A 13,364-nucleotide genomic window follows, 5' to 3' on the forward strand; every position below is an offset into this window, starting at 1 on the left:
TTACGAAATGCTTTGTTTTCTAATTACATATCGAATTAAAGCTTTTTTTTAAATTACATGTATACTTGGTGATTGTTATTGATTGATTTGTTTTCACTTTGGAACTCAACTTTAAATAAGGTTTTACCTCAAAGAACAATATTTATAATTTACTTGGAGTAAAAATACAATGAGAATTCACAGAAAAGTATGTTTATATATATATATATATATATATATATATATATGATGACTTTCCTTCGAAGTACAACACATTCACCAACACATAAGGTTAATCAGATGTTTTACACACACTCACACACGCATGCACACACTCGCAGGGACGGAGTGTGTGTACCTAATTAAGTGTCCTTTTGGGCCTCCTACAAAGCAAAGTCGTGAGTGTAAAACAATAAAAAGGTAAACTCGTAAATCCATAAATCGTCGAAGACAACTGGTCACCGCCACTGAAAAAAATTCACACGCTCAGAACGGACAACGGCAATCCGTTTTTTCTACCTCCATTTACCGAAACTTTCAAAACAATACATCAAGAGTGACCTTGAAAATGTTGCTCGCATTTGTGAGCGCGCATTTTGTTTGTTTCTCAATTACCTCCGAAAAAAAACATTTCTAATTGCCATAATTGTCAAAATGAGTAAGTGAGTTCATGAATAATTTCGAAAAATGACATCATGAATTATAGGCTAAAAGAAATGTCGAATGAAAAATGGAATTGTCTTTTAAATTGAAATCTGCGTGACGGAAATATAAATATAAATGATAGACTCAGAAATTCCTTTTGACAACTTTTTATTTTAGAGCCAATAACAGTTTTGGTGCCAATTGACATTAAATTCTCAAGTCAGGAAGGATTTTTTAAATAACTTTTCGCGGCAACGTCGTCGCAAGATTGACTGATTGCATTTGTGTTTCAAAAGAAGTTTCAATTTGTAATATGAATGAAAAATAAAAAAAGATTGATTCATTTTCACATTTCATGAAAATATGAACATGAAATATGGAACATGCCTCAAGAAGCTTACCGATGAAGTTATTTTTGAATATAAGATGTCAGTTAAAAAAATGACCGTTATCGATAAGGTAACATTGAATTGTGAAGATGAAACGTTATCAATTGTTGAAGTTTCAAGTTTTCAGGAGCTTGTGCCGACGCCAAAGGAGAGGGAGGGGGGGGGGGGGCAGGTGAGAGCAATAAAGTAGACCACGTGACCGGCGGCCCACTTTATAACGGGCCGCCGAGGTGTACGGGGGGGGGGAGGCAGCAGGTGGAGACGCGCACACGCACTGGACCAAAGCGCACGTCAGGCGGTTAACCCGCCCCACCCCACCACCATCACCCCCACTCCGCACCCACACCATCCAACATGTACGTGAGTTACCTGCAGCTGGACAAGGACCCCCCCATGTACCACCAGAACCCCGTCAACAGACACCCGGGCCTCGGCCTCAGCCCGCAGAACTTCCCGGTGCCCGGCCCAGGCCAGTACTCGGACTTCACGGGCTACCACCACCACCACCACCATCATCATCACCCCCACCCCCACCCCCACGGCCTCGCAGCAGACCCGCACCAAGCCCAGTCGAGCACGGTCGTCGGGGGCGGAAGCGGGGGTGGCTGGAGCCCGGTTTACCCGCCCCCGCCTCCTCTGCCTCACCCGCCTCCCCACCCCGCGCAGCCCGCGCGGGACGACTGGGCCGCGCACCACTACGCGGCCATGGCCGGGCCCCCGGGGGGAAGCAGCGTGGCTGCCGCCGGGGGGTCCAATCTGGGTTTCAACCCTCCAGATTACGCAGGGCAAGCGCCGCCGCCGCCGCTTTTGGCCACCTCCCTCACCGCGCCGCCCGGGCAAGGCTCGGCCGGGTCACCGCAGAGGAGGAGCGCCTATGAGTGGATTCGACGCGCGTCCACGCCGCTCGCCAACCCAAGTAAGAAAGAGGCCCAAAATGCACCGTCGTCATCGTTATTATTAGTAATAATACTATTATTAGCGGCAAAAAGAAGTCACTCGTGCCATTGTTATAAATAACACGAGTATTGCATTATTACGATATATTGACAAGAGCAACGACAGTCAATACAATGACCATCCCATCATAATAAGGATAACATTTCTAAATTGTGAATTTTCTCTACACCATCATCATCATTATTATTATTATTATTATTATTATAAACACCATCCAAAACGATATGTATCTCTTGTTCTAATGAGCATCATTTACTGAAGTAAAGGAAAACTAAAATCACACTGCAGGTCAACGTGCTTTTTTTTCTTTTTTTAATAAGAGATATAAGTCGGCTTTTCTAGATTTGTTGGCGCTAATTCTGAGCCTGCCCTCATTTTTCCAAGTTTTAATCATAATAAAAATATCATAGTACAATAACAATAATATAGTATGTAATATAGTCATAAAGATAAAGATGTCCTTTAATAGTCCCACAATGGGGAAATTTGCAGTGTTACAGCAGCAAAGATATCGATCACACATGTAGCCGTGCATGTATAACATGAGCAGCAGACAGTCATAAAAAGCATGCAACTAGACACAGAATATACGTATATACACAAATCCCCATGTCTATACACACTTACGTCCCACAACATATCCAAGTGTAAGGAAACACTCCTAATGCCTGTCCATGGTACAGAGGGGAAAGAAATACAAACGCTGCAATGGTAAAAATACTGCAATGATAAAAGTACTGTTTTTTTTTTTTTTTTTTTGCAAAGTTCATGAATTAAGGGTGAGGTTTGGCAACAGGTAGAATTTTTTTCTTGTCATGCCATAGCTAGAAATGTACAATTTGTATTGCACACTTTCTACAGGTCAAGCTTCAAAACAAAAAATGAAAAACCTGATGTGCTACAGAAAAAAAAAGTCAAGACGTCTCGTATTGAAACCAGTATTACAGAATTATAAACATTCTTATTAACTATCAATGCCGCTATACACTTTTCAATATTATATGTTAAAATAAAAAAAATATATTGAATATATTAAAATTGAATCATATATATCCACACATATATATATATATATATATAATATTGTGCGTGTGTGTGCGTGTGGCCTAAAAGGGCGCATGTGAAGGCAGGTGAGCTGAGTAGTTGATTGTGTTTGTTTTCTTGTGACTTTTTAACAAGCCATCTGTTGATTTTGAGCTGGTGAGAGTCGCTGTGTGTGTTTAGCGTTAATTGTCAATCACGGCGTGCTAACGACACGCTAACGCGTAGCAGATGGACTCCGCGCTGGCGACTCTACTAGGCTGAAGGAGCGCTAAAAGGAAGTAGCTAAATGCTAAAAAGCTGAGAGCAAGGTGAGGGCAGGTGTGCTAAACGCTTACGGTTACACACTCGATTGCATGATTGCTAAACACATGACTTGCGAAACGTGTTCATGTTAAATGCTAAGAGGAGGTTGACAGGATTGACTTCAATGCTAAAGGCGACGAGGCAATTGAGGCAACTCCACGATTGCTATACGTTATGAGCGAGTAGCAAGCGAGTTCCGGAGCTTGAAAGCAATTTTGAGATACACCAACTGTGCGTACTTACATCGGGCACGTGCGTAGAGAAGAAGAAAGAAGAAGAAGGAGACAAAGAAGACAGGAATAAGGTAAGCGGATTCAAATAGTAAATTAGCCCGCTAATGATGTTTAAATAAAACTCTGCCGTTAGCATCTCTCACGCGGCGGCATCATGCATGGACGTTATTTTTTTTTTTGGGGGGGGGGTGAATAAGGCCCGAGGGCCGAGGCCGGAACCGGAACCGCACCGAGATCGTGGATGGAGGGCAGGGGACTGACCGGCAAAAAAGGGTCAAGTGCCAGGCTCTGGCAAAATCTGAAATGGCGAAAGAATTTCGACAGGCGTGAATTCCTCGCGTGTCAATTGCTAACCGGAGGTATGCGCATACAGATGGGAAGACGCGGACAAAGGACAAGTACCGGGTGGTCTACACAGACCACCAGCGCCTGGAGCTGGAGAAGGAGTTCCACTACAGCAAGTACATCACCATCCGCAGGAAGGCGGAGCTCGCCAGCGCACTCAGCCTATCAGAGCGACAGGTGAGACTAAATGTGTCAAACTTGCCGGCGCTAATTGGGCCTGATTAGTCATTCGGTGTCATGTGCGGCTCAGGTGAGTTAAATTACCCGTTTGTACTGGTTGGTGGCCTCCAGGTGAAGATCTGGTTCCAGAACCGGCGTGCCAAAGAACGCAAGATCAGCAAGAAGAAGCAACAGCAGCAGCAGCCCGCCTCGTCATCTTCCAGCAGCGTCGCCATGGTGACCAGCAGCAGCAGTGGCCTGGTGTCTCCGTCTGGCCTGGTGTCGCCATCCTCGCTGCCCGTTAGCATCAAAGAAGAATTTTGAACCCGCTTCCTGCGCTTCTTCTTTTGAATCTCCTTCGTTGACTCCATAGCGTCCCCTTCAGCCATGTTACCCTGGCGACGATGAGCTGTTGAACGAACGATGAGCACGAATGAGAAATATAATTGATAGCGATGTTAGCATGTTGATGCGAATTAGCGGTGGGGCAAGCTTTTAGCTACATTACCATGCTAATGACAGCCTGATGCTGGACTAGCAGATAGCTAAATTAGCGTATTGATGTCATGCGACTGGGGGACTCAGCGTTGATGACCACTTGATTGAGTTGATGCATTACTGCGACACTGTAGCTCGACGTTAGCTGCATTGGCATGTTGATGGTATTTTTCAAGCGGTTAGCAACATTGGCATGCCAATATTAGTCCACCACAAGACTCAAGACTCAAGATTAGCTACATTAGCACAGTGATGCTATTATTAAATAGGGTTAGAATTTAGCCACATGAGCATGCTGATGACATCCTCGGGTTAAACTAGCAGCTAGCTATGTTAGCATGGTGATGCAACACCACAGTGGAACTAGAAGTGGATGACATCTCAACTCAACTTTACTGAGGCTGCATGCTAATGTAGCCAATAAGAGTTTAGCAACATTAGCTTATGCGGTGAAACGTTGCCACCATAATAGCACTATACGTTCAACTGACTATATTAGCATGCTAATGCTACTGAAATGAGAGATTCACTGAGAGCAACATTAGCATTTTGAAGTTTTGGAAGCACTTGTGTGTTATTTAAAAGGCCCCGCCCCCAGACAGCAAGTTAGCTTGCATTTTCATTTAATCATTGCTCCTTCCTGATTGCCGCCATCCCTGTCCGCTTTGCGAATGGTCGCCGTCAATCAAAATGATGACGGACCGTCAATGTCAAACTTGTCAGTCATTTGGATTTTTATTTTTTTGTCAGCTCGTTTCTATCAAAAGTAAAATTAACAAAAAAAAATTGTTATCTGGACTTTTTTTTTCTTCTTTTTTTTTCCATTCGCAGCACGTCACATGATCTCACTCGCGCGCGCGCGCCTTCACACACACACACACGCACACACACTGATAACAGAATCCTTCATTTTGTTTGCTCTTTGGACACCACACCTCAACATTGTCTGTTGTATGTGCATGCGTGTGCGTGTGCGTGTGTGCGTGCGTAAGACCTTTGTCCTTTACTCTATTTTGCCTCTTGTCATATCGTTAAACCTCGCGATCACTGGTGTGTGTGTGTGAAAGAGATGTTTTAAATCTGCTTAAATTTGCTTCACGTGTTTGTGTGCGTGTGTGTACGTTTCATGTGCAAAAGAATGTGTTTGATGTGTGTGTGTTTTTTGACGGGTGTATGTTTATTTGATATGAGTGTACATGTGTAAGTGTGTATATGTATACAGATGTATGTCCAGTACGCCTGGCTGTGCGTGTGTGTGTTCAATGTGTGTGTTTTTGTTAGCGTACATGTGAGCATGTTAATGCATACGTGTGTACGTACGTTTATGTGTGAGTGTGCCAGAGATGTGCCAGCCACCTCAGGATGTTTGAAACCGGACACTGGAGGCAGCGTGAAGGTTTGATCAGGGCTTGCCGTGGGTGGCAACAAAGTGGGCGGAGCCAGCCATAAAGTTTTATTGAGGATGATGACAATAAATTGTTTTGTTTTTTTGTTTCTACCGCTGAGATGCACCAATATTTACTTTCCTGACCTTTCGCTGTCTCTCATGCATGCATGAACACGCACACACACGCACACGCACGTTTGTACGCATGTACACGCCAAAGTATGTACATAGTTTTCATTTTAGTTTATTTCATTTTGCCTTTTTATTTCTAATTCAGTTTTTATTGGTTTTCCGAATAGATATATAATATAATAAAAGTTTTTATGAGTTTTAGTTTTTGGGAACATGATTAGTTTGAGTTTAGTTTTATATAGTTTTAGTTTTTTGTAATGTGGTGTATTTGTCAGGTGTGATGTGCGTGTATATGACACACCTTTGTCCCGGTGATGGCATCCCCTGATTGGCTCAAAAGTGTCATGTGGCCCCGTGACAAACGGCAAGTCATCTTGGACGTTGGCCCCGAGTGGTCGCCGCCATTGTTGAGCCTGTGACAACAAACACAACCAGAAGGAAAATGCGATCACTCAAGAATCATCAACGTGGCCGTTTTTCTTGCATCAACCACTTGATGAGATCCAGTACAGAAGTGACTTGCGTCCATCTCGACATATTTGGGACATCTTTAGAAACACATGTCATGACATAGAACATCTTCAGACACGTTTATCGAAATACTCATTGACGATGTATTTATATACATGTCATACATTCTATGGAGATGTTTGTACACACACATTTGCATTCTATCTAAATACTTAATTTATAACATATTTATATAGATTCGGATAGAGTTTATGACTATTCATTATTTATTTATGATACATTTATGGTATCTTAATACATTTTCCCATTGTTGCGTACGCAATTCTGACACATTTAAACATTACGAACACCATTATGTACAGTGCATTTATGAAGTGCAGATAATGATTTTCCTATTGATAACAATCAAAATAGCATTTCGGCGATATTTGACATTTACAAAGATGTGTTTGTCATTTATAAATGTACCACATTAATACCTTCATGTAAATTATGGAAGTATTTATATGCATTTAGGACACAGTTATGTCTCTTTATGACACGCATATTCATATTTAGAACATATTTATACACCCATTTATGACATGAATACACATTTATGAGATGCTTACATACATTTAGGACATATTAATCCACATTTATGACATGTTTATGATATGTTATGACACATTTACCACATAGTCGTTTTGATTATGATGATCATGACGCAAAACACGTGCGGACGTGTTGGCATCTTTGCTACCATCATTACAGAGCCGACCAAAAAAAACACACTCACACAAGAGAGAGAAAACGAAGCATGAATTTACTGAGAAAAAGAAAGTGAGCACAAACAAAATGTCGTCCGCTCTGTGGCCACACCCACACGCTTGTAAAAGTTAATCATTGGACCCCACACACAACGTACAGTCACAATTTTATGGCTGATGATGAAGCTCACATCGGCTGTGGGAAAAAAGTGAGTTCCCGCATGAGGGGTCAAAGGTGACCAGGAAGTAATAGACGTTTGTAAGCACCAGAAAGCATGAAAAGTATCAAGCATGTATGGAAATATAGAAGCACAATATTATGTTTGTAAGCAATATGCTTAACGTGTACATTAGTAGGCAGGCATGTGAGAACTGTACTTGGACTAACAAGTTCACATATGTGTATGTATATGTATAACATATAATATGTTTAATTAGTATATATTTAATATGTACTGTATTTAACCAGTAAGTATGAATATGGATGTAAATTGGGGCTGTCAAAATTAAAGCGTTAACTCTGGAGATTAGTTTAGATTAGATTAGTTTTTAACTCAGTTAACTCAGTTTGATTTACTTCAAAAATAATTTGCAAATATTGTTCCATATTAGCGATATATCTTTAGCACATCAGAACAAAACTGACTGCTCAAGTTACCACTGGGCCTTGCAAACCAACACTGCTGGAGTGTGGTGCTTGCCGGCAGTTTTGAGAAATGGTTCGAAGAAAAATGCTTGCAAAGATGTCTCCGTTTAGATCGTATTCAAGAATCAAATGAAGCTATTAGAACAGTCTTTGAATTAAATATACTTCAGATGTGGTGATTTTATATTAATTCCAAGAGATTATTCAAGTAAATATCTGTTACAAGCATCACAAAAAATGGGAGTTGAAAATTTTGATTGATCCTAATTCATTTTTTGCGATTAATTAGGTAAAAACTGTCCTCCTTTTTTCCTTCCATGTTTAAGTACTGCATGTAATGAATGTGAGTACAAGAGTGTTGTCGCCCCCTATCGACATTACAGTAACACGATGAATAGAGATTAAATAACATAATAACAATAATAATAATAGAGGTTTTACTCCAAACAAGTGCATTTCATATCATTGTAAGCACATAACGGGGGGTCGACTGTATAGTGCCTTTGTGTCGCATTTGTGGAAATCATTGAACTGCTATAGGGAACACGAAATTGACACTAGCATGTTCGAAAATCGTTTCGAACTTGAAGCTTACTTCCAAATAAATTCACATTTATGGAAATTGCAAACAATTTGTGTCGTGCCCGTGAGGCGCGTGCGATTTAGGGGGTGCCAAAATCGAGTGAAAATTCACATTCAAGGGAATGAAATGAAAGCAGGCAAGTCGGCGACGAGGACATTCGTTGGGTGTTTCACATAGCTGACCAGGAGGGGGCGGTGACGCGCCACCAACAAAGAAGAGGAAGTAGCCGATGCTGGCCGAGCTTTGCCGGGTTGAGCCGAACTCGTGAAGATCAGCTGACTCCAAGCCCGGCTGTCATTCCTTCCTTCTTTGGCGGCCTTAGTTCTTGTCCAGGGCCACAAAAGGAAAAGAGGAACACTCGTCGTCGTGTCGTGTGACCGCTGAGCCGAGCGCGAAGGATGCCGTCGTTGCTCTTCTGCGGCCCCAAAATGGCCGCGTGCGGGATCGTCATCAGCATCTGGGGCGTCATCATGTTGGTAAGAAAACACTAACAGGATGTTTTCATTTGCTGCCTGCAACTTTCTTATTTCGTATTTCTGGCGATAAATGTGACGGTCGCAGGCGCTTCACGATTACGCACCGTGGCGACGTTCGTTGGCCTCCAGAGTGTAGACGGAGCCCAATCGCATTGGCATCCAGGTGACATGAAAAGAATCCCAATGGCGAAGCGATCACGTGATTTTGGTTTGAACGAGTCCCCGCGTGGCTTCTCGGGACAAGAAGCGGCAGACTCAAAGCACAAACCGAGAAAGGTTTCGACGTCAATCAAATGTTGTGATCGGTGCTGATCATGATGACATCCCAGCCGTGCGTTGCGGTTTTGCTTTGCAATTCGGAGGTGGAAGAAAACGACACTTTTTGTTCACAATGACGAGCGGTGAAGGGGACATTTTGATGCACATTGCAACATTTCTAAAGCGAAGACGAGGCTGGGAACATTGGGCATTCAGTTCAGAATCCAAACGCAAACAAGAACGTGTCGTCACTTTCCTGCACCGCTCTGTTGCCAATTGTGAGGTGGTCAAGCACGCCTTTGCTTATTTGTGTCTGCAGGCGATGCTGGGAATCTTCTTCAGCGCCAAGTCGGCCGTGCTCATCGAGGACGTCCCGTTTACTGAGGAGGACATCCGCAACGAGTCAGTCGTCATCTTCTTTCAGCATGGCGCTCTTGCGCACGTCAATATCTTTCGTGACAAGTCTGGAATGTGTTGCGACGTCATTGCGTGTGTCTTCCCGCAGTCAACACCCTCCTCAGAACATCTACGGTCTGTACAGCCAAGTGGGCATCAACTGCTTCATCGCGGCCGCCGTCTACGTGGCGGTGGGCGCCGTGTCGCTGTGCCAGGTTCGACTCAACAAGCGGCAGGAGTATATGGTGACCTAAGATGGCTGGCCCCGCCCCCGCGGCCGCCCATCGGCTGCGAGACGGACAGAGCCCTGTGATTTATTTCACCTTGAAACGTTCCGTGTTGTGACCTTGTTGGCGTTCATTTTCCCCAAGTGAAAACGTGTGACAGGAAGTGTGGAAGTCGGAAATAAAAGTTGCGTGGATGTAGTTTTGTGTGAAAATAAAAGACGGTTTGGCGCTGAATTTGTTCGGTAAAATAGTAGTGGCCATGCAAAACACAGTCACTCAGCCCAATCGGGACATTTTCACATCGGGGTGTCCTCACCTTTGTTGCCAGCAGTGTAGACTGTCTCGTGTCGGCTTCATCTGAGGGGAGCGTCAATTTCTACGCTATAAAGCTGTACACTGACAACTGCACGGTGTAGAAACGTGTCATTTAGAAGATACAAGAACATACTTTGTATTCATTTTCTGGCTAAACATTTTAAAGGTAATCAGTATTTTTGTAATGTTTGGCGAAGTTTATTTTGGTGCTTACCTACGGTGTTTCCAAAAGCAAACGGGACACATTTTTTGTGGTCTTCACCGTTTCCTAAACATACCTACAATCCAGTGAGAAGTGGCAAGGCATCAAAAACGTGTCACTTTGCATGTGTTGAGTCTAAATATTGACTCAAGTTCGGTTGGCATTACAAATGATCAGTGCCTTACCTGGACAGAAAAGAGTTAAAGACAAAACATGTATTTAGGACCGTCAGTAGGTCAGCACAAGTCCAAGTATTTATTTTTCTGGGGAGTACTTACAGCAAACATTGTAAGAGGAATGCTGCTACTCTGATATCAAACTATGAAATCTGTCGATGATGGTAGTTGAACAAGTAACAACCATCAGAGCAGCAAATTTGGAAACAGGTCTTTGGCAGTAAAGGTGTCTTTTTGTAAAAATGAGTTCGAGAAATCAAATCATGAGCGCAAAGTGCAAGCCACGCTCGGACGCTCTGCTGCCCCCCTCAGGACACGAGAGTCACTGGTGACGGTTCCCCAGGACCAGCTGGTGCGACCGCAGTCAGTGCAGCTGCTTTCATCTACTCAGTCCGACTTTATCTTTTATTATTTCTTGACATTGACAAACAAAAAGCTTCACTTTTTTCTTATTCACATCAATATATGACAAGACATGTTTGGAGATTTTCGCAGGTGTGTCATGGCTTGGTCTGAACCAGCGTGTGCAGACTTTGGGCCACCTGATCAACGGACATGTTGTCCAGGGAGACGCTGCGCTCCTTCCCCAAATCTGTCAGTAAACACACACCACAATACGCACAATGTCAAAGCACTATTTCGTGCCCAACATTCGGGGTTGAAGCGACGAGTTGACTTTGCGACTCGGACAAGTCGCGCTGAAATTGGCGTTACTCAGGATTTGACGCACTTGTGAAGGCTAAAAGATGTCCAGTTTCAGGTGCAAAGTAAGTAAACTTCCTGTCACGGTGCGATGCCACCTTTGCACCAACGTTCTATGAAAGGGAATACGCAAAAGCTTCACTTCAAGACGGGTTGCCTTAATGGAAGCCATTTAGGTTTTGTTCAGACGATGCCACACTTTGGACGCGTTCCGATGTTTCCATTGACAAGTCAGCGGGCAACTGCGCCCTCATTCTGAAAAGTCTGACGAGGTAGTTGAGATAGATGTGGATATTTGTAGGGCCCAACCGATCACTCCGATGAGAGCAGCGTTTGTCACATTGGCAAATAAGTCAGAGCTGGGCACTTGACATTTTTTTGCCGTTCAGTCCCTCACCCACCAGCCTCGATCTCGGTACCCTTCCAGCCTTGACCCTCCGCCCACGGGACGGACTGCCCAGCTCTGATTCGAAGATATTTTCTATCCCGAGATGCCTTGCGACCACTCACCGTAACGCGCCCACAACCGGGCCTCCACTCCGGAACATTCTCGGACCAGGATTGGGAAGTCCGCGTTGCCTCGTTTCAGGTCCACGTAGTGCTGCTCCACAAAGTCTCTTAAAAAACAAAAAAACTATGAGACATTTTCTCCCATGGCTTTTCAAAGACTAACAAGTAGAGGTGGACGTTACGGAAGACTGAAAGTGCCAAAATTTAATCTTTAATCTTGGATTAGAATTGTCAATAATTAATAAAGAGTTTCATTCATTCATGGAATATGGAATTAAATCACCATTAAATAATGAAATAAATGCGGCATTATTTAAATTAAATCGCCAATAATTATATGTAAAGAAATATATAATTAATTCTGTATTTAATTATTTCAAGGTCCCGCGTTGTGTGTTAATGCCTGACACTTTTATTTAATTATTTAACTGAGCATTTATTTACCTGATTTATTTAATTTCATATTTAATAAATGAATGAAACAACTAATTAACTAATGACAACTTAAACATTTTTTGGTGTAATCATTGATTTAATTTTAGCACATTCAGTCCAGTTTTAGGATCCAGATTGCTCCAATTTCACATGAGCCAAAACACACTGGCAAATCTCAAATGCATTCAAGGAGACAAACTTTGTAGCATCAGTACGAAAGAATACCATTTTCAAAATACATTTAAAGCAAAAACAACATCGCATTTTTAGGGAAAAATAATGACGTTTAGTCTGTTTCTCTTCAAGGGCTCAATTTGCGAGGGTTACGTCGACTTTGAATCGAGCCTTGAACGCCAGAGGTTAGCTGCTAAATGCTCGCTGCTAAATGCTAGCTGCTAAACGCTAGCAGGTCGGTGAGGACAGCGGAACCTTGGCCATGATGTCTCCGTTCTAACGTCACCAGCGGCACATCTGGGGGCTCACCTGGTACCCTTGCTGGCGGGGGACGTTTGGCAGACGTGGATTCGGATCTCACGGAGATTTCTGACCAAAGCGGAGCCCAGACCTCGGACTATGGTAGCCGCCATCTTGTTTTTGTGGAAAAATTGAGCCCAGATCATGACCTGGCAGGCACGATCAATGAAAATTGGCCCTGCTTTAGTTTGAGCAGGCAACCAGAACTTATTGGGTTAAGGCAAGACTTCGAAACGTTTCTGACAGTCAAATTGCTTATGTGTTTCGGATATGTGTAATTGATTTTTGCCAAGTCAAAAATAACATTTGAATCCACATGAATCATTTCGGTTATCTGTATGACGCCACTTCTGTCGGGGCGTGCTGTCATGGGGTTTTCACAAGAGACAGATGAGATCGATATCGGCAGATTCAACACAATTGTAGAACTCTCTCGAACTCCAGTTTAATATATTTGAACAATTTGACTGCGATGAGTCATAATTCCAGTTCAAGGTAGCTTGAATTCACCCCAAAACAGTGCTTCTCAAATCGTGGGGCGCCCCCCAAACATTTGTGCACAAATCTTTTGCCCACTGAGTTGAACCATAAACAAATCAAATTATTGCACCAGAAAATAAACCTTCCTTGAGTTGTCGCACACCCTCAATCGAGATACTAGATAGACCTGTCT

At 43.1% G+C, this 13,364-nt stretch overlaps 3 protein-coding genes and 1 long non-coding RNA gene across 4 annotated transcripts; 2 read left to right on the forward strand and 2 right to left on the reverse strand.

Annotated features, from left to right (window-relative positions):
- The first annotated feature begins 1,367 nt into the window (after positions 1-1,367).
- On the forward strand, positions 1,368-4,378 carry cdx1b (caudal type homeobox 1 b). Its single transcript, XM_088279465.1, has 3 exons — positions 1,368-1,929; positions 3,924-4,072; positions 4,187-4,378. Exons 1-3 carry the CDS (start codon positions 1,368-1,370, stop codon positions 4,376-4,378), a joined length of 903 nt encoding a protein of 300 aa, XP_088135591.1.
- On the reverse strand, positions 2,439-10,034 carry LOC148320634 (uncharacterized). The gene is made up of 3 exons (XR_015839587.1): positions 8,703-10,034; positions 6,373-6,484; positions 2,439-4,463 (listed from the first exon to the last, which is right to left on the reverse strand). It is a non-coding gene; the product is annotated as an uncharacterized LOC148320634 (long non-coding RNA).
- Positions 8,695-10,111, forward strand: LOC148320635 (ribonuclease kappa-B). The gene is made up of 3 exons (XM_088279472.1): positions 8,695-8,996; positions 9,574-9,656; positions 9,760-10,111. Exons 1-3 carry the CDS (start codon positions 8,919-8,921, stop codon positions 9,902-9,904), a joined length of 306 nt encoding a protein of 101 aa, XP_088135598.1. The 5' UTR covers positions 8,695-8,918; the 3' UTR covers positions 9,905-10,111.
- An 850-nt stretch (positions 10,112-10,961) lies between these two features.
- ndufa2 (NADH:ubiquinone oxidoreductase subunit A2) lies at positions 10,962-12,870 on the reverse strand. The gene is made up of 3 exons (XM_088279471.1): positions 12,701-12,870; positions 11,783-11,889; positions 10,962-11,162 (listed from the first exon to the last, which is right to left on the reverse strand). The coding sequence occupies exons 1-3, from the start codon at positions 12,835-12,837 to the stop codon at positions 11,071-11,073; spliced, it is 336 nt and encodes a 111-aa protein (XP_088135597.1). The 5' UTR covers positions 12,838-12,870; the 3' UTR covers positions 10,962-11,070.
- Between the last annotated feature and the right edge of the window lie 494 nt (positions 12,871-13,364).

The sequence above is a fragment of the Idiotropiscis lumnitzeri genome, chromosome 17, assembly GCF_059441095.1.
Source record: "Idiotropiscis lumnitzeri isolate Australia: NSW breed Sydney's pygmy pipehorse chromosome 17, RoL_Ilum_1.0, whole genome shotgun sequence".
Lineage (NCBI taxonomy): Eukaryota > Metazoa > Chordata > Actinopteri > Syngnathiformes > Syngnathidae > Idiotropiscis > Idiotropiscis lumnitzeri.